This window comes from Lates calcarifer, linkage group LG19 (assembly GCF_001640805.2).
Source record: "Lates calcarifer isolate ASB-BC8 linkage group LG19, TLL_Latcal_v3, whole genome shotgun sequence".
Classification (NCBI taxonomy): domain Eukaryota; kingdom Metazoa; phylum Chordata; class Actinopteri; family Centropomidae; genus Lates; species Lates calcarifer.
Genome location: NC_066851.1, coordinates 23226145 through 23244643, shown reverse-complemented (window position 1 = coordinate 23244643; position 18499 = coordinate 23226145). Strand labels below are relative to the sequence as shown.

Sequence of the window (18499 nt, the reverse complement as noted above, 5' to 3'; positions counted from 1 at the left end):
GGTGCCTGCTGCTGCAGAAAATGATGCAATAAGACCAAAACAATGATTCAGAATTCTTGTCCACAATCTTAAAATTTACATGAAGTTACTTTTTCTGGGCAACTTAAAAAGAGTGAGCAGAAAGACTCTAAATATCCTGCTCAAGGACGTGTAGACTGTGCAGCTACTTTAACATTCTGGTCCGCTCTCCTCTTCGGTATTTGGATCACTGAGTGATCATATCACATGCACGGCAAATGGGAGCTTGTTTCATCTGTAGGATTGTAAACACTGAGGTACCATCGACTCCAGGCTTGAGATAACGTTCCTTCTCGGTTGCAGATGTTTTAAACTCTCGTTTTGAAATGAGGTTTTGACTGACTGGATACTGTGGGAGCCTTCTTCCATCCCAGTAAGTTTGTGCTGCGGGGATTAAAGCCTGCAGAGCCAGTCAAGACTCCTGCCAGTCAATCAGGGTTTGGGTTTGTTTGTGACTGGCCTGGTTGGACGCGGCCTCAATGAGCAGAGCTGCAGCAGGAGGCCAGCAGGTCGTGAGTAACTAGTGGCATTTGGATCAAAACATGTTCAGTATAATCACTTTAAATGCGCTTGATGAGATCTGCCCACGGTTGTTTCCCAGGACAGGAAGCTTGCACTTTCTCTTTGAATGGACAGAGCTTCAGGAAGAGGATTTTAGCCTTTCATTCTGACCTGCTGAATTGATTTGGATCCAGAAAAGCAACACTGACTCACACTGGGGCCCCAGGCTCCTGAAAAAGCATTTAAGAGAAAAAATATATTTTTATCCTGATATGCAGCTTTATCAGTATGTGTCACAGCCCCTGTCTCATGTGATTTTGCAAATATTTATTGATTCAACAAAATGAACCTTAATGACATCTTAGAGGCTGTTACAGTTATTTTCATCATGGGTTAATCTTGTGATTATTGAGAATATAATTATTAGATTATGTAAATAGTCTTGTAAAGGTTCTTTAGCATTCAGATTTACTTATATCAAACCTTAAACTTAAATATATCATTTTACATTTGAGTTGATCGGGTCCTAAACATTAAAACTCTCTGATGGTATTTCTGTTGGTGTCAGAATTAATAGATTGATGTTTTGTATTGTAATATCTGACCCTACACTGTATTACCTCTGTTCATCCCTGCTACACTTACCTGTGAGGAAAAGGCCCATTTTATATAAACTCCCTTTACCTTTTATACTGACCTGGAAACACACTACAGCAGAAAGCATGTGATCTCTCCAAAAATCAGCCTTAAACTTCCTGGAAAAGGTCTTTGAAAGAATGAGAATTTAAAGCTTTTGACCTGTGTGGACACAGTATGAGGAAGGTTCATTCTGAACTGATCACAACATTTGATTAATCAATGAATCCTTTGGTCAATAAACTGAAATTCACTGTTTTATTACCACTGTTATTCACACTCTCCTAGAGCCAAGGCAGTGTCTATGAATTAATTAATCAACTAATCACCCTAAACAGCTGCATGTTATGATGAGGTGAAAAAGTCATTTAATTGTTGCTTGAAAAGTTTCTCACTAATTTATATGCAGTTTTCGACTCAGCATGAAGTGCAGTAGAATTCAAAATGACAAATGAGCACTTTGAAGTGTAATTTGGGAGCATAGTAACACTTCAGACACACACACACACTCACACACACTTACACAGTGCTACTGGTGTGCTGCCTTCAGAGCAGCAGCTTACCTCTTACATAATAATGTCCCAGTCCTGCTGGGACGGAAACATCAGGTCTGAGTTGTGGCGATCGGGGAAGAGCATCGAGCGCCTCCCTGCAGGTCTGAACTCTGTGCGACCTTCTGCCTCGTTTCTCACTGTGGGATCAGAATAAAGACACCTGCCGCCTTGTTCTGCCTGTACATCCATACGGTGTGTGTGTGTGACAGCTCAGTCTCAGTCTCAGCCGCCAGAAACACTCACTGCGAGATAATGAGGCTGTCACACTCAGTCCTCCCCGTACAGAGCAGGTTTGCAGGGAAGATGAATAAGTAAACTGACTTGTTCACCTGAGGTCTGCAGCAGCATCCTTTGTTTTCTGTGACAAACACAATCATTAAAATCTGTCCTTAAATACCTTTTGAGAACTATAAAACTCACTCATCATGCTCATATGTAATCTGCAGGTTTGTTATAATGTGTAAGATCCTGTATTTTTTGATGAAGGCTCTGCACACAGTTCATTTATACCAAACAGACCGACTTTGCTGCTGCTAAAAGTGACTTCCTGTGTGTCAGGAAACAGCACAGTCAGCAACAGAATAAAAAATCGAATATAAAAATTACTGCTTAGTAAAAAGAAACTGACACATAATGCCAAAGCATCTTCAAAACAAATTAACTATTGATTTCTAAACACTTTCACACATTTGTTCCTCAGTTGATCTTTAATGCAGTTTTCTTTAACTGGATATTGTAGAGTAAATAGAAACAAGTGTAAGTTTTAGATTTATTGTTAGTATTAGTTTTATTGTAGAGCTAAATGCAGAGGACACAACAAAACAAACAGAAGACTAAATACACAACAACAAAACATTAAAAAGTACTGTAGAGCAGCACAAACACGGAGAGAAATAAATAATTAACAATGAATAATAAAGTAGATAAATAAAGGAAGAATAAAAATAAAGATTGAATAATAGAGACAAGTGGTGTTGCTGCTTTCATTTGAGAGTTTACAGGAAACATGGAGGGTGGAAAGCAGATAAAAGTCAAACCAGCGACATCACAGTAACCGTCCCACCAGGACGCCCCACGTCTCCGGTTTACCGCCACTGTCTTTATTCCAAGACTTTGATTTTTCTGGAGTTTGGTGTCGCAGCTTTCTGACTTCTGTGTGTGAGTCTACACCAATTTAACTTTTCTCTGCATCTTTCTCTTCCTCTGTGTGTGTGTGTGTTTGATTCACACGTCCAGACGTGCCAGCGCCGGAGCAGCCGGAGCTGTTCCTGAAGAAGCTGCAGCAGTGCTGTACTGTCTTTGACTTCATGGACACGCTGTCGGACCTCAAGATGAAGGAGTACAAGCGCTCCACGCTCAACGAGCTGGTGGACTACGTGACGGTCAGCCGGGGCTACCTGACAGAGCAGGCCTACCCCGAGGTCGTCAAAATGGTGAGGAGGGATGAATGACCTCTTAAAATAACCCAGCGTCAACTTACAGCAACTCGTTACAGATGTGTTTCTACTAAACTTTACTTTAAGTTTATTCTGTTAGTATGAGTCACACGTTTTGACCTCTGAACTTCTCACATTGTCTCAGTAGAAAGCACCTTCAGGACGCCATCCAGGACAGAGCTACACACACACACACACACACACAGTTCTCACCTGAATCTGCTCACGAGTTGTTTTCATGAACACAGAGATTTACATCCACACACTAACAAGCGTCCTCTTTGTGTTGTTTTCTAGGTGTCTCACAACATATTCCGGACCCTTCCGCCCAGTGACAGTAATGAGTTTGACCCTGAGGAGGACGAGCCCACGCTCGAGGCTTCTTGGCCACACTTACAGGTAAACACAGCTGAACAGGTGTGTGTGTGTTTTCATTAATTAACGTATTGTATCTTGTTACACAAACAGAAATGTGAAAATTACAACTTTCAGTTGATCTGTCTGCCCAGCCAACGTGCTCAGGGTTTACAGACCTAACATGAAGTGTCAGTTACAGTCGCTGAGCGCAGCTTTTAGCACGATGATACCAAAGATGGCAGCAGTCAGGTGCCGACCATAGTGAGCATCATCGTAAATCCATCAACAGTAATCGATTAGGTGATTGACAGTGAAAAATGTCACAAAATCTCTAGTTCCAGCCTTAAATGTGAGTTTGTTTTTGTAACATTTGATAAACTAACCATCAGTAGAAAAAAATAAAGTGCAGATTAATTGAAAGTGGAAACGACCGTTTAGCTGCAGTTGTGCTTTGACTCTGATGGATTTCCACTGAACCTGGCTGTGACAGTAAGACTCTGATGCTGTGCAGAGTCACTGCACCTGGCTGTTGTTCATCAAGAAATAGTTCCTTTTGACATTTTGGTTTGTGTATCTGCTAAACAAGCAAGACTCCGCTTGTTAATTCATGAGCCTCAGAAGTGTTTGCAGGCCTGTTTATGAACTTCAGACGGAGCCGTCCCCCCTTGCTCCCAGTCTTTATGCTAAGCTAGGCATGAGAGTGGTGTTGGTCTGACGCTCAGAAATAAAGAAAGGTGTAATGCCATTCTTTAAAGAAACATCAGCACCATCGGTGCTTGGGTGGATTTTGTTTTGGTCCAGTTTTGGGTCCAGGTCTAGAGCCAGGCTCTCTTGTCTCTCATCTCCCCTCCTCCTTCTCTGTGTGCCTGCTGCCCAGGACTCCTTTAGAAATGAGATGCAAATCTCAAGGAGAAGCTTCCTGGTAAAACCTTTTTATTTTTTTTCTTCTTTTTTGTTTTGTCTCATTCGCTCAAGTTTTTCCAAAGTCATAAACAATATCTTTTATTTCCCCAATCAGACTCCCTTATCACCCTCATTCAGGCCGATCCTGACATTTGTCTTTTCCCTGCTGTTTCCTCTCCACTCTGTGCCTTCTGTGACCTTTGACCACTTCAGCCTTTCCCTTTAATTCAGTCCAGTCCCAGTGTTTACAGGCTTAGTTTAAAGGCTCATTTCTAAGAAGAACCTGCGGGTCTTTGGATTTTTCTTCTATGTTTTTAATCAGCTTGTTGTTGTACAGCAGGAACATTGGCTCTAGTTTGTGTCCAAAGTTGATCAAAGTTTTTACCAAGTGAATTTAAGCCTGAACACACACTGTCTTACTGTACAACACCCAGCTGATCAAAGTAAAATTTAAAGTTTTTCATTGTTTTAACATCAACAACTCTCTCTTTTGTCCTTCCTCTGTCTGTTCCCCCTCCACCCTCCTTTTCTTCTTCTTGTCTCTCTAGTTGGTATACGAGTTCTTCATCCGGTTCCTGGAGAGTCAGGAATTCCAGCCCAGCATTGCCAAAAAGTACATAGACCAGAAGTTTGTCCTACAGGTGAGTCGCTGAGTCCGTCTGTTCATTTCCGAGTGTCATCTGGTGTCAGTTTAATATCAGCTTCGCCTTTTTTCTATTTCAGAACTTCAACGATTAGTCGATTAGACAGTTTCATAAACAAATCATTGTTTCAGTCATTTCTTCTACTGCTTCTCTAACACTGCTGCTTCTTTGTTATGCCTGAAAGTAAAGTGAATATCTTTAGATTTTGGAGTGTTGATCAGACAAAACAAGACATTTGAAGATGTCACCTTGGTCTGTAGGAAATGAATCCTGGGATTTATCTTCTCTTCATATTCACCCTCTGTTTTTCTTTGATTGTTCTTGTCTGTCACTATTTTTCCATCATCTTTCTTTTTCTGTCATCTTTCATTCCTTTCACTTATTTTTCCTATTTGTTCTCCTGTTTTCTTTTTATTTATTTCTGCCGTTTTGCCTCTTTTTTTTACTTTTTCTTTCTCACCAAATTTAAACTTCCTATGACTCTTGTCCCTAATCTCTGTCTGTTTTCCTTCCCTCCATCCAGCTCTTGGATTTGTTTGACAGCGAGGATCCTCGGGAGAGAGACTACCTGAAGACAGTCTTGCATAGAATCTATGGCAAATTCCTGGGGCTGAGGGCTTTTATACGAAAACAGATCAATAATATTTTTCTACGGTGAGTAGACACCTGCTCCGCAGCTGTCTGAAGATATATATTGAAAATCAAATGAAGTGATATATTTATTACTGTGTTCTTAAAAGCATCACGATGTAACTTTGCATTTAATATCTTTTTCTGTATTTAAGCTTTTGTATTTTTGGCCTACAACAGTACACCTGACTCAGGTGCATATTCACTCATGTCTGAAAGGGGGAATCTTGTTTCCTTCTTCAAATTGAGAGCTGACAAACCCTCCATGATACTTCAGTTATGAGAAGCAAGTGTCAGTTCAGACTTTGATATCTGTGGAGTGCAGCAGAGTGGACTGTATGTCCTTTAATAAATCATTTCCTGGTGGGTTTTTTGTTGTTGTAGGTCTAGTTTTCAGACATGCTTCATCTGGTTTTGAACCTTTTTCTCGTCTCCTGTCTTTTGTCTCCTCTTTCCTCTGCCTCTCTCTCTGTCTGCTCTGCAGTTTTGTTTATGAGACGGAGCACTTCAACGGGGTGGCTGAGTTGCTGGAGATCCTGGGGAGGTATGTGGAGGCCTCTGACCCTCACACACTCACATTTACATTCTGCTCTGTTAGCTGCAGCTTTTAGCCAGAGCCACGTAGACCTGAGAGCAGAACTGAACTAAACCTGGTATCTGCCTGTTTTTGTTTCGTCGTCACAATATGAGGATGTCTTTATCTTTTATTTAATCAGACTGTCTTATGGAGATGGATCTTTCTCGAGAGCTTTGAGAATGCTAAAGATTGATAAGAAATGGTGAAAACTTAAGCTGTAGTTAAAAACAGGATTGTCACAGAGTAGAGATGTGAGTTTCAGGTTCAGTCAGGAGCCGAGTTTGACTTGTAGATAAGAAATAAATTAATCCTCTCCGCTCTACAGTCTTTTTAATCCATTAAAAAAAGAGAGATGTGATTTACACAGACAGTTTATCAGCTTTGTGTCAGGAGTTGCACAGGGTCGTCTGACGTGCAGACAGGGCCCAGGGCCATTTTCTCTTTTTATTGTAGTTGTTGCTTATATAAAATCTAAATAAATGAAACGTGTCTGAAATATATCTGCATAATCCCCTCAGAGCTGCACCTGTGCTCCTGAGTATTTAATATAAAGTGAAGCCAGATTCAGACTAACATGACACCCTGACTATTCCTGATTCCTGGGTTCATGACTTATTATCAGGGGGACTTCAAGTAAACAGCCTGAAAAAGGTTCAGAACAGTTGGTCATTAATCTACATGAGCTGAGGTTTATCAGGTTTATCTTTAAACTTTATGGTTTTTCATTTCTTACAATTTGAATACCTGCGATTCCCAAATGTTGGTCTCGGACAACCTGAGGGTCGGGGATCCCTCCAGTGGCCACGACAGTAGAAGAAAACATATTTCTGCTTTACGAAGCCTTGTTTACTTTTTCAGACCATCTTTTCATCTTTTCTTCTGAATCACAGGATCGTTTCACTTCCTCTGGCCTCTTACAGTAATCCAGATAAAAACCTTTTTTTACTCTTCAGTTGATCTGCTTTCAGCCTGTAGACATAAGTCACAAGTAGACTGCTTTGTTTCAGGGGGTCACATGGCCAAAAATGTTGGGAGGCACTGATCTAGGGGAGAGGAGAGTAACATAAAACCAGATCAGAGAATAAGTGGAGTCAGATTATACTGCTTCTCAAACAGAACGTCAGGGAGAGTCTCTTAGGCCTGACTGCAAATAAAACCAAGATGCAGGATGCACTCTACACAAAGGTGTAAATGAATGAAAGACACAGAGCTTGGTGGTAAAAGGTGGAAGCAGAACAATAATGTGTAACAGCACTCTGGACAGACACTCTGGTGAAAACAACCAAAACTTGAATCAGGATGTAAACAAACCCGGTGCAGGATCGTCGTGGTCTTTCTGTGCGTCTGGAGCTTTAAAGGCGCATCACGTCTGTTCTGTTTGGGCCTGAAGGTTAGATCATCAGTTACATCTATTTATTTCTCCCTCAGGCTCCATCGCCCATATAAACAGACTTCTTTTTGTCTGCTGCTCATTGATCTACCACTTGCTTTCAGACGGTCACAATGAAAGCCTTTCATGTGTTCATGTTTAATTTATGTTTATTTTTTGTCTGTTTCTCTCTGTCTCCCCTCCTCTCCTCCTCTCCTCCTCTCCTCTCCTCCTCTCCTCCTCTCCTCTCTCTTTTTTCTTCTTTTTTTCCAGTATAATCAATGGTTTCGCTCTGCCACTGAAAGCAGAGCATAAACAGTTTCTGGTCAAAGTGTTGATCCCCCTCCACACTGTCAGGAGTCTGTCCCTCTTCCACGCACAGGTAATGTGTGTGTGTGTGTGTGTGTGTGTGTGTGTGTGTGTGTGTGTGTGTGTGTGTGTGTGTGTGTGTGTGTAAACTTGACCTTAGTAACTATCCTAGTATTTCTCCTACATCAGCCAAGAATGCTCCTTTAATTCCTGAGCTGAGTAACAGCTCTCGTTCTCATGCACTTGCTGTTCAACTCTTTGAGTGATTATACAGAACTGTATAATAATAAATAGAACTGGCTCCGTTCTGGATCTGGTTCCTGGTTGGAAAAAATCCCTGGATTCATTGAGCTCTGATGCTAAGAAATCTCTTAAGATAAAATGTGTCGCAGTAACATTAGTTCTAACCGGTGGTTTGCTCTCTCTGCAGTTGGCGTATTGCATTGTACAGTTCCTAGAGAAAGACCCAACATTAACAGAACCAGTAAGTATCAGCACACTCGGACTCCAGAGTTTGTCATTAGCCGTTTCTGAAGATTTCAGTCGCATCAGTTGATCAGCTGACCGCTGACATCCAGTCATCTGTGTGTGTTTGAATCACAGTGTATTTCTGTTTGTGCATATTTAGTGTTTTCTCTCCTGTTTTATTCACTGCTTTAAATAACTGCTCCTGGAGAAAAACCAAGAAAGAAATGTGAGTGTGAACTCTTCCTCTTCACCCTCAGGTCATCAGAGGCTTACTGAAGTTCTGGCCAAAAACCTGCAGTCAAAAAGAGGTGAGACTGTCGCGTCTCTGTGTGTAACCTCTGTGTTTCTGTGTGTCTGTGTCTAAGTATGAACCTCTTCCTCCTCTGCTGTGGTCCAGGTGATGTTTCTAGGGGAGCTGGAGGAGATCCTGGACGTCATTGAACCCACACAGTTCGTCAAGATCCAGGAGCCGCTCTTCAAACAGATCTCCAGATGTGTCTCCAGCCCACATTTCCAGGTCAGTGAAAACCTGTCAGTAAGTAAAGGTCTGACTCAGTGACAACGATGATTTAGCTCTTTGTGACACAGTTTGGTTTAAGTGGAGGAAATTTAAGGGGACCACTTGAGATTTTAAAAAAAGTACAAATAATTGTGGATTCTTCTGGTCGTGACTTCACATGTGGACACTCCGTTTGTTTCTGTCTGTTTGGTCCCAGGTTGCAGAGCGAGCTCTGTACTACTGGAACAACGAGTACATCATGAGTCTGATCGAGGAGAACTCCAGCGTCATCCTGCCCATCATGTTTGCCAGCCTCTACAGGATCTCCAAAGAGCACTGGAACCCGTGAGTGGCTTTAAAATAACTCTGCACCACGTTTGAATTTTAGATGAGGCTCATTTTTTGAAGAAATATCCTGATTGATTAGGCTTTAAGATGGTTTTATGTGACCACACAGAATCAGAGGCTCCTCAGTTTTTCCCACAGTTATCCGTCACCTGTAGCACATAAGAAGCTGCCGTCGCCTCATTATTATTGATAGAAACAGTAATGATTCTAAGACATCAGTAAAACTTCTGTAATAAGCTCCGTTCATATTTGACACTTTCAGAATCATTAATAAGTAGCAGATCCGTCATAAATCTTTTCCAGAAAATATTTCTTGACTTTCAAATTCTGGTTAATTCAAGTTCTGGTTGTTCTGAAAAAGAAAATGTGCAAAGATCCATATTTGAAGCTGAGACTTAGATTCAGAAGATGTGGATTTGTCTACTTTTCATAGACTCACTGACTCGTGATGATAAAGGTTTATAGACGCTGTAAACCTGGATGTTTTGTCGTCAGCTGTGAACTTTGACCTGACTCTGCCCCCCCCCTCCTCTCAGGGCGATCGTGGCGCTGGTGTACAACGTACTGAAGGCCTTCATGGAGATGAACAGTACCTTATTTGATGAACTCACAGCCACTTACAAGTCGGACCGCCAGCGGTAAGAAGCAGGCAGAGATTCTGTAGTTTGGATCCGGGCGACAGAGTCTGAACCGGGCGATAAAAACTCCTCGTGTTGTTTTTTCTGTTTCAGCGAGAAGAAGAAGGAGAAGGAGCGGGAGGAGCTGTGGAAGAAGCTGGAGGACCTGGAGCTGAAGCGGGGCCTTAGGAGCGACGGGATCATCCCAACTTAACGAAGACAGCGCCGCGCTCCCCTCTGCCCCGCCCACCTCCCTTCCCCCACTTCCTCCTCTCCCACTCTGACTCCCCCTCCCCTCCATCCTGACCCCGACTCCCCCCCTCCCTCCCTCCCTCCACATCAGCCATGTCTGCCCAGAGCTCCGAAAAATCCCTGATAAAGGCCGTCGTCTCTGGATCGACACGGAGCGCCCGCTGGTTTCTTAATTGTTTTTTTTTTTTTTTTTTTCTTATGTTTTTTTTTCTCCTGTGTTTATGCGACTTACTTTACAGTAGATTCATCACGTCTGTTTTCATTATTTCAACAGCACTGTAAATAATTATTTTTTTCTTTTTTTTCCCTTAAACTGATATTATTGCAAACGGAAAAACAAAACAATAATAATAAAAAAAAGGAAGAAAAAAATAGAAAATGAGAAAATGACTTGTGTGGGAGGGGGATTTAAACAACTACAAAAAAACTTTTGGACTGTAGGACATGAAACGAACTCTTGGAAAACAAAAAACGACAAAAAAAGAGAAGATAGATTGATTTTAACTCTTCATCCCATTCTTCTCCTTCTTCTTCAGAACAGTCCCGTATGTAACTTTTATTTTCCTGGTCCTCCTCTTTGCTTTTCCTCCTGTTGCCTCCATTTTTCTGTTCCCTCCCTCCCTCCTGTCTGATGGTGCATCTGTCATTTCTGCCCCAGTGTGGGGCATCCGGACTGATTATGGGCTCCCCCTCCTCCTCCTCCCCCTCCTCCTCCTCCCAAAGGCTCCTAAAGGACAGCCCCCCCTCCTCCCTCTCTCTCTCCTCTCTGGCCCTCCTTCCTGTTTTAAACAGGGAGAAACTGAACAAAAACACGTTAAAAAACAACCACAGGGACTTTCTCAGTACACAAACACATTTTAAAATCACCTTTTTGAGTGCGTTTACATGCGTGTTCTTCATGGAGTCCAGTCGATAGAAGAAGGAGGCGAAATTTCTAATAAATTATTTCCTCAAGTTTGTAACTTCTCCTCTAAAATTGACATAATTAATTCTATCACAGTTAAATCTGACACCAAATAATTCACCAAGTAGGAAATAAGGTAAAAATTGTTTGTTTTTCTTAATCTTTGCCTCTCTCTGGTGGAATACTGTTGTTTTACACTTCCAGAAAAAGAATGAAATAAACCGTCTTCGAGGGGATAATCACTCCTCAGACGAGCATATCCTTCAATATAAACGTACTGCAGGTGATGTCTGGCTGAAAACAAAAACCGAACAAAGCTGAAGGTACAGCCCACACCTACTTTACAAACTGCAAGGCAATGTTGTACTTCCCCAAGCATGTTGGGAAATGTAGTTCAAAGAACAGAACATTATTATCCCAAAGAAACACAGCTGGAATGACACTAGCATTACTGTTGTTGACAGAACTAAGGTTCAAAATGTCTGATTAATGGTTTTTTTTTTTTTAATATTCTTATACTGACGCTCTCCTTTATCCGTTCATATACATGTACAGTATTTGTGCTCTGTCGAAAACGTACGGGCATGCAGACAAAAACTGAGTTTCAAACTACTTCATTTTAGAATAAAAGCTGCACAAATAAGTAATTTAGCGGGACGTGTTCCCTCCCGACACTCGGCTCTGTGTCTGCATCACCTGGGAAACTTTCTACTTTAAAAGAATCGTCGTGTCCTGTTTTGCGTGTCTGTTGCTCCGATGAACTCATATCCTGCTTATTTCAAATCCTGTTTACCATCGTTTATTTGTACTTTGTTGTGACCTGTGTGAGACCTCCTCGGGTCTCTGCTCCCACAGGTTTAACTTGTGAACCAGAAGCGTGTAAACGAGAGAGTAAGAAAAGCAGAACTGTTTACATGTAAACGCACTCGATTCACCTCCTCCTCCAAAAATGGTGGACGACTTTTCATGACTTGATTATTTTTCTCCTTTCCCTCCATCTTTTTTTTTTTTTTTTTTCTTTCTCTCTGACCCCTCCCTCCCTCCTTACCTACCAACCTACCTACCAACCAACCATACCAGGTATCCCTGGTATCAGTCTGGCACTGGTACCCTCCGGCCATAACGGGGACTTTAAAAATAAAAACAAAAAAAGTCTTCAGAGGAGCGCCAAAAATCTTCCTCCTGTTGTGAAAAAGACGAGTGTCCTGCCTCACCCCGCCTCTCTGGAGGGCCGGGGGGTGGGGGCGCCGCGTTGACTTCACAGTATTACAACAACAGTGACAAAAAAAGACAACCCTGTACATTGTTATTGAATGCAGTACACTGATAATCTTGTATCTTGTAGTAATTTAGCCTATGTTTTTTGCTTAGGAAACTGTGGAGAGGAGTATCCAGTATATAAAGAGGTATTATGGAACAAGACTTCCTGGTATTTATGATAGTGTTCCCCCCCTTTTAGTCTGTTTTTTCTTTTCTGTCTCTCACTCCTCCCTCTTCTCTTGGTTTTTATCTCATTTTGGATATTTTGCTGAAGTTTCTTTTGACCATTGGATATATTTTTTTTAGTTGGGGGAGGGTGGGGAGGGGAGGGGTTTAGGGGTGAGGGTGTGGGCAGGTAGGCAAGGGGGTCAGAGGTCAGAGGGGGGAGGGAGGGAGGGAGGGATGGATGGATGGAGGGAAGGCATGGAGCAGACCACTTTGCCCTGTTGGGAGTTTTTGACAGTGAACCTCCCCCCTCCTCCCTGGCAGAATTAATGTGTGCTTTAGAATGGCCCCAGAAATAATATGATTTAAAAACTGAAAAAAAGATAAAAAAGGGTTGGAGAAATACAAATGTTTAATTATTTTAAAAAATAAAGAGATATTAAATTAAACCTGTTTTGTGATAAAGCCCAGACGCTGATTTGCTTTATTTACTGGGTTCATAGGATGAGTGTGTGTGAATGCATGTGTGTGTGAGTTAAACCTAAAACACACGTTACGTCTGTGAACGTAAACAGATGTCTGATTCAAACTTTCCCTTTCTTCAATTTGAAATAACTGAGTCAGAGTCATAATGTTTGTTTTCTGACTGTGGACAGTGTTTTGAAATCAAGGAATTAAAAAAAACTGGGAGATAAAACTAGATTTAGACAGACGTGCCTTTACAGAACTGAACTGGTGATATTCTGTATTTTTCTCATCAACAAATCCCATGAAAAGACAGAAACCAACAGTGTTTCTCCATCTCTCAACACTTCTGTTTTCCCTCATAATTCTTTAAAAAAACACTCACAAATATAAAATTTCTTTAGGTAACAAACAAACAAACAAACAAAGGAAATTGTGGATTTTTGGGAACTATTTTCAGCGGCGGATTGATCCACATTTGGTGTTGTAGTGAGTCTTTGGGATATGATCAGTCTTGTGTGTTTTCATGAGATTTGTTGACCATAAAAAAGAAAATAACCAGACTAAACTATTAGGATAATGTTAAGCTCAGGATCTTCATGATGTTATTATGTTATGTCCATGGGAGTCCTCACAAGTACAGTGTGATTGTGTGTGTGTTGGGGAGTTCATCTTGTTCCTGCCTCTGCTTACATTCACAGAACACCAGACCAAGTCCATCACAGAGGAAGTGGCCTCGTCAGTAAAGGGTAAAAAGGTTCTCATGTCTTTGTTCCTCGTCTACATTAAATTTGAAATAGATCAAAGAGCATCAAATGTGGGAGTCATAAGGGAGCACCTTTAATATGTCACCTGTAAATATTCCACCTGGGCCAAATGGTTTCGATGCGGTGTTAAAGGTTTGGCACTAAAATCAATGTAAGGATCACGAAGGAGGAGCTTGAAAAGTCTCTGCACATCCACACAGCACAAGAAGCATGCTGGGAGTTTGTTGAGGTCACCAGAATCCATAAAGAAAGAAAAGCACACCTGTGAGGATGGACACATAGAAAATGAGCTGTTTATCACATGCAGAGTGAAACCCCAGGTGTACTGATGAACCCTGCAGGGCCTCCTGAAGGTTCAGAACCATGTTTAGGTGAAAGTATGAACGTTTTGAACATAAAGATTAAACAGACTGACAGAGGAGAAACAGATTTAACTGCAGCTGTGTTTTAAGAGCGTTGAATGGATGTTCTGATGCTTTTTTTCTGCTGAAATCCAAACTGACTGATATTCAAGTCCAAAGGAGGAGAGTGTTATTCTTTATTTTGATGGTCTCTTATCTTGGACTGCTCTCGCTCTTCATTAACCTTAAACTTAGAGAACTTTCTGGATCTTCATATTTAAAATCAACAGATTTTGGGGCTAATTTATCCTCAAACACGGTTTGATATTTAACTACATGCTCATCAAGAAAAGATGCATATGGTCATTAAAAGTATTAAAACTAATCAGACATTCATTCATTTTTTAAGGGAAGGAGCGTCTCTTATTAAAGCTGATGGTGTTGGAGACAGAGCAGTACTTCAGTCTGCCACTAGAGGTCAGCAGAGACCTGCACTTCAGAGAGAAGGTTTGTGCCTGTTCACTGTGGCTAAAACTCAGAGGAATGGTTCTTTTAAAAAAGTGTGTGTCCCACACAGACATGTCAGAGATGTGGACTGTAATTAGGAGTGTAGGTGGAGATGTGCTGGTGGAGCTGGTGACCATTTATCTCATTAGAATCACCTGTCGAGCGTAAAGCCCTGACAGCTCGCAGCAAAGACTCAACCACCTTTTTACCTGCGTTCAGTCCAGGTGTAATTACTGGAAAGTTCGTAACACCTCAGTGCACATCTGGATCTGAGCTCTTTAGAAAAAAGAACAGTGACACACTGAGAACACTGTCATAATTAATTAGCCCTAGCTGATTATTACCCATCCACCCCCACTGCTTTCTACTCTGGTTCATCTCACCAAGGAAACAGCAGATGATACTAATGTTATTACTGTTGCTCTTAAAAGACTATTATTTTGGAAATGTAGGCTACTCTCTGTGTGAGAGTGAGATGAGAACATGGTTAGCTTAGCTTAGCATAAAGACAGGGAGCATTGTATTCATTCATTGCAGACAGCCTCTCCCAGTCAGGATACCTTTGGTGTTAATTGTTCAGGAGGTTGAAACTTGCAGCTGAATTCTCCTCAGAGGTCTCGTCCTCTCCAAAACAAACAGACCCAGAGATTCAATCCAGTAAAAACACTGAATAAAGCACTTTCATGTTAAGAATCGATGTTTCTCCAGTGCAGTTTGGCAGACGCTTCACCGTGAGCTGAGCTGCTGCTGACTTTAGCTCAGCTTGTTTCTACGATAACTTTAGATCCAAACGTCTGATGACTAAAATCCTTCATCTGGTAAAAAAACAAAACAAAACTAAATCTAAAAAGTGTGTCTTAATAATGAGATTTAAACCTGGACAACAAGTTACTTCTGTCAACCACAACACTGACACTTCCACAAAGAGGATATGACGCCATCTACAGGTGACCAAATGAAACAGAACATTACCTGATTACAATTCCAGATTTCTTTAGGTTTGAAAGTTGCTCGAAACATTTGGGATAATGCAAAGTCCGACACAACTTACCGACATATGTAACATAAGTCTTGCTGTTTTTAGACATAAAAAGGGAGAATGTGTAACTTGTGTTGCTGCTGTTTAGTTTCAGACTTGATGACAGCAACTCAAAGTTTCTGCATCTGAACTGAAGTCAGCAGTGATGTGTAGTAGCAGATGTTGGCCTGTAGGGGGAGTCGAGCTCCTGCTCACCAGCAGTTGAATCTTTGCGTTGATCCTCCCTCATCCTCACAGCACGTTTATGATTTAATTCAGGGCTATACATAATTAATTCTAGGGAACAATTAAACACCTTGAGGATTTAAATTACAAACTGAGGGACTGAAAAAGTTCACTGAGCCAATGATCTGTCATTTAATAAAAACATCCTCCTTCAGCAGCAGCCGGTCTGTGGAGCAGTGTTACTGCTTTACTAGTTGATTGTTCAGTCAGTTGTTGGAGCTGTCACACTGTCACCTGTTAGTTTTCCTCAGTCTGCGAGGCTCCTTCAGTTCTGTTGTGTTGTGAGACTACAGCACCACACTGAAGCAAACTAAGAAACTGCAGCCTGCATGATGAAGCTTTTATTTTCTTCTTGTGTAAATGTAAAAATCTTGAAACACTGACAATCAGAGATAGAAGAAAACCAAAACATGATGATTCTCAAAACAGCTGAAGAGTTTACAACACTCCTCCCTCTGTTTCTTTCTGCTCTCTTCTCCTCTCTCTCTGCTTCTGCCAAATCATTGCAGAGGCAGCCCCCCCCCCCTTCCTCTTCCTCCATCTCCATTTTCTCTGCATCTCTTATCTCTCTCTCATCTCTTTTACTCTTTTTGATTTTTTCCATTTCTTTCTGTTTTTGTCCCCATGTCTCTTTCTCTTTTATGCTGCAGCATTTATTCTCCATCCCTCCAATTCTCTAATCTCACTCACTTCTCTCTCCTCCTCTTTTTCACCTTTTCTTTTTTCTTCTGCACTTCCATTTCCTCCTCTCCTCTCTTCTTTCCTCTCCTGGTTTCCTCCCTCTGTTCTTGTTTATTTTTTCTTTCTCTTCTTCTCTGGTTGTTTTTGCTGCTTCACTCTGTCCTTGCTTCCTCTCCTCCTCCCCTCTGGTTTCCAATCTTCTCTTTTTTCCTCTACGCTCTCTCTCTCTCTCCTCTTCTTCTTTTCTCTTCACACCTTCTTTGCATCTTTCTCCTCTCTTCCTTGATCCTCATCTCATCTAGTTTCTTTCTCTTCTCTTTGCTCCTCTCTCCTGCTCTCCTTTCCTTTCCTTTCCAAATCTCCTTGTTTCTTCTTCTCCCTACTCCTGTTTCCTCCTCTCCTCTCCTCCTCTCCTTCTCTCTCTCTCTCTCTCTCTGTCTGGATGTCTCTCCTCTCTGTAATCCTCATGTGGTAATGAATGTATGTATATTAATATAAGTCCTTTAATCCCATATTGCCTCGGGCTAATCTTTGCCATTTTGTGATTCTCGATATAAAAACAAAAGACGCAGAGTTCAATCCACATTAGCACTGTGATGTGGAAATGCATCGCCTATAGGGATTTTCCCATCAATGCCACAGTGCATAATGAGGATGTACATGTCATAAGAACCATTTTTGTGATGTTAATGAGATCCAAAAAAGTCATGATGCTGTGGTTGTTTGACTCGACATGAAAACATGAATGAGATTAAAGCTTTTAACTTTTTTTTCTCTGTCAATGAAGACAGAAAAATATTAGAGCGTATGAATCCTCCCACTCTCCTGCCAGAAATAATGCTGCTGGAGGAGCCGCGAGCCCACACACACACACACACACACACACACACACACACACACACAGCCATGACATACAACAAAGCTGTGTGTGTGTGTGTGTGTGTGTGTGTGTGTGTGTGTGTGTGTGTGTGTGCTGCGTGGATCCTCTCCTGTCGCTGTGACCAGCTCTCATTTAACATTTAGTTTCTTCTGTTAAACTCAGTTATTGTGTTTTCTCACTCGCCCATAAACCTGGTGTGAAGCTTGATTAGGAGACTGAATGAAAGCTGCTGTAACTGTGTGTGATGTTGAGGACAGAGTCGGTTAGTGAGCGCTCAGACCAAAACAACCCTGATTTAAAAATGATAAATAAAATGCAAGGCCACCACCTACAGCCTCCACACTGACAGAGCTAACTTTCTATAATCTGCATTTCCTGGTGTCGTCTTTTCTCTTCCCACAACCAGCTTCACAATCACTTCCTCTCTTTTTTCTGGTGGTTTTAAATCCCCTTTGCTGAGTTCCCATGGTAGCCCATGTCAAATTAAGGGAACACAGAGCTGGGGAACATCTTTGTCAGGTTCAGGAACGACTCCATCTTTTCCTGCGACCGATGACCTTTCCTTTAAGGGCTGATGAGAATGCACAGTTTGGTCTCTTTGAGGTTTGACTGTCTCATCTAGGAAGGAGGTCTAAGTTCATCCTGGACTCTAAAGGCCACACCTTCATTAGCCACGACCTTCAAACGAAGCAGTCCCTTAATTAGGACGCAGCTCTTTAATACTTTAATATCACCTCAGGTGACTTCCTCACAGCGCTGTCAGAGAGACTCAGCAGGACCAACACACCGCCGCAGCCAAAATGAAATCTGTAAAACATCGCTGAACTTGTTTGATTCCTTTGTCTAATTCACTGCAGCTTGTGTTTACGTCCATGTGGATGATTTAGTCTCACTCCTACATGGTCCATTAGTGTGATTTTAGATCTAAGTGTGTGAGGATTGCACAGATGTTGGGAGACATAAAGAGTCATAACACACTCCCACACATTTACAAACAGCACGTCTGAGTCCAGTTTGCAGCAGGAACATCATTTCCAACAGGCTTGTATGTGGTTTCAGACAGAGAGCGTTCATGTTGGTTTTTAGTTTTACGATGAAGCATCATGTGGAGAAGACAAACACTGTTTGATATCGACTGACTTTGAAT

At 41.6% G+C, this 18499-nt stretch overlaps 2 protein-coding genes across 7 annotated transcripts in view; both read left to right on the top strand.

Moving 5' to 3' along the window:
* ppp2r5eb (protein phosphatase 2, regulatory subunit B', epsilon isoform b) overlaps positions 1–12917 on the top strand; it is a 42428-nt gene extending 29511 nt beyond the window's left edge. For all 6 annotated transcript variants that reach the window (XM_018703185.2, XM_018703184.2, XM_018703183.2 and 3 more), the window contains 12 exons: positions 2946–3142; positions 3443–3544; positions 4954–5046; positions 5573–5703; positions 6164–6223; positions 7899–8007; positions 8365–8418; positions 8660–8710; positions 8800–8919; positions 9119–9246; positions 9786–9887; positions 9981–12917. In XM_018703185.2, the coding sequence (XP_018558701.1) occupies positions 2946–3142; positions 3443–3544; positions 4954–5046; positions 5573–5703; positions 6164–6223; positions 7899–8007; positions 8365–8418; positions 8660–8710; positions 8800–8919; positions 9119–9246; positions 9786–9887; positions 9981–10080 (1247 nt within the window). In that variant the 3' untranslated portion in view covers positions 10081–12917. The remainder of the gene's footprint in view (positions 1–2945; positions 3143–3442; positions 3545–4953; positions 5047–5572; positions 5704–6163; positions 6224–7898; positions 8008–8364; positions 8419–8659; positions 8711–8799; positions 8920–9118; positions 9247–9785; positions 9888–9980) is intronic.
* The window catches only part of LOC108901640 (uncharacterized), a 68351-nt gene that overhangs the window by 40004 nt on the left and 9848 nt on the right, over positions 1–18499 (top strand). The gene's annotated exons all lie outside the window — the stretch shown is intronic.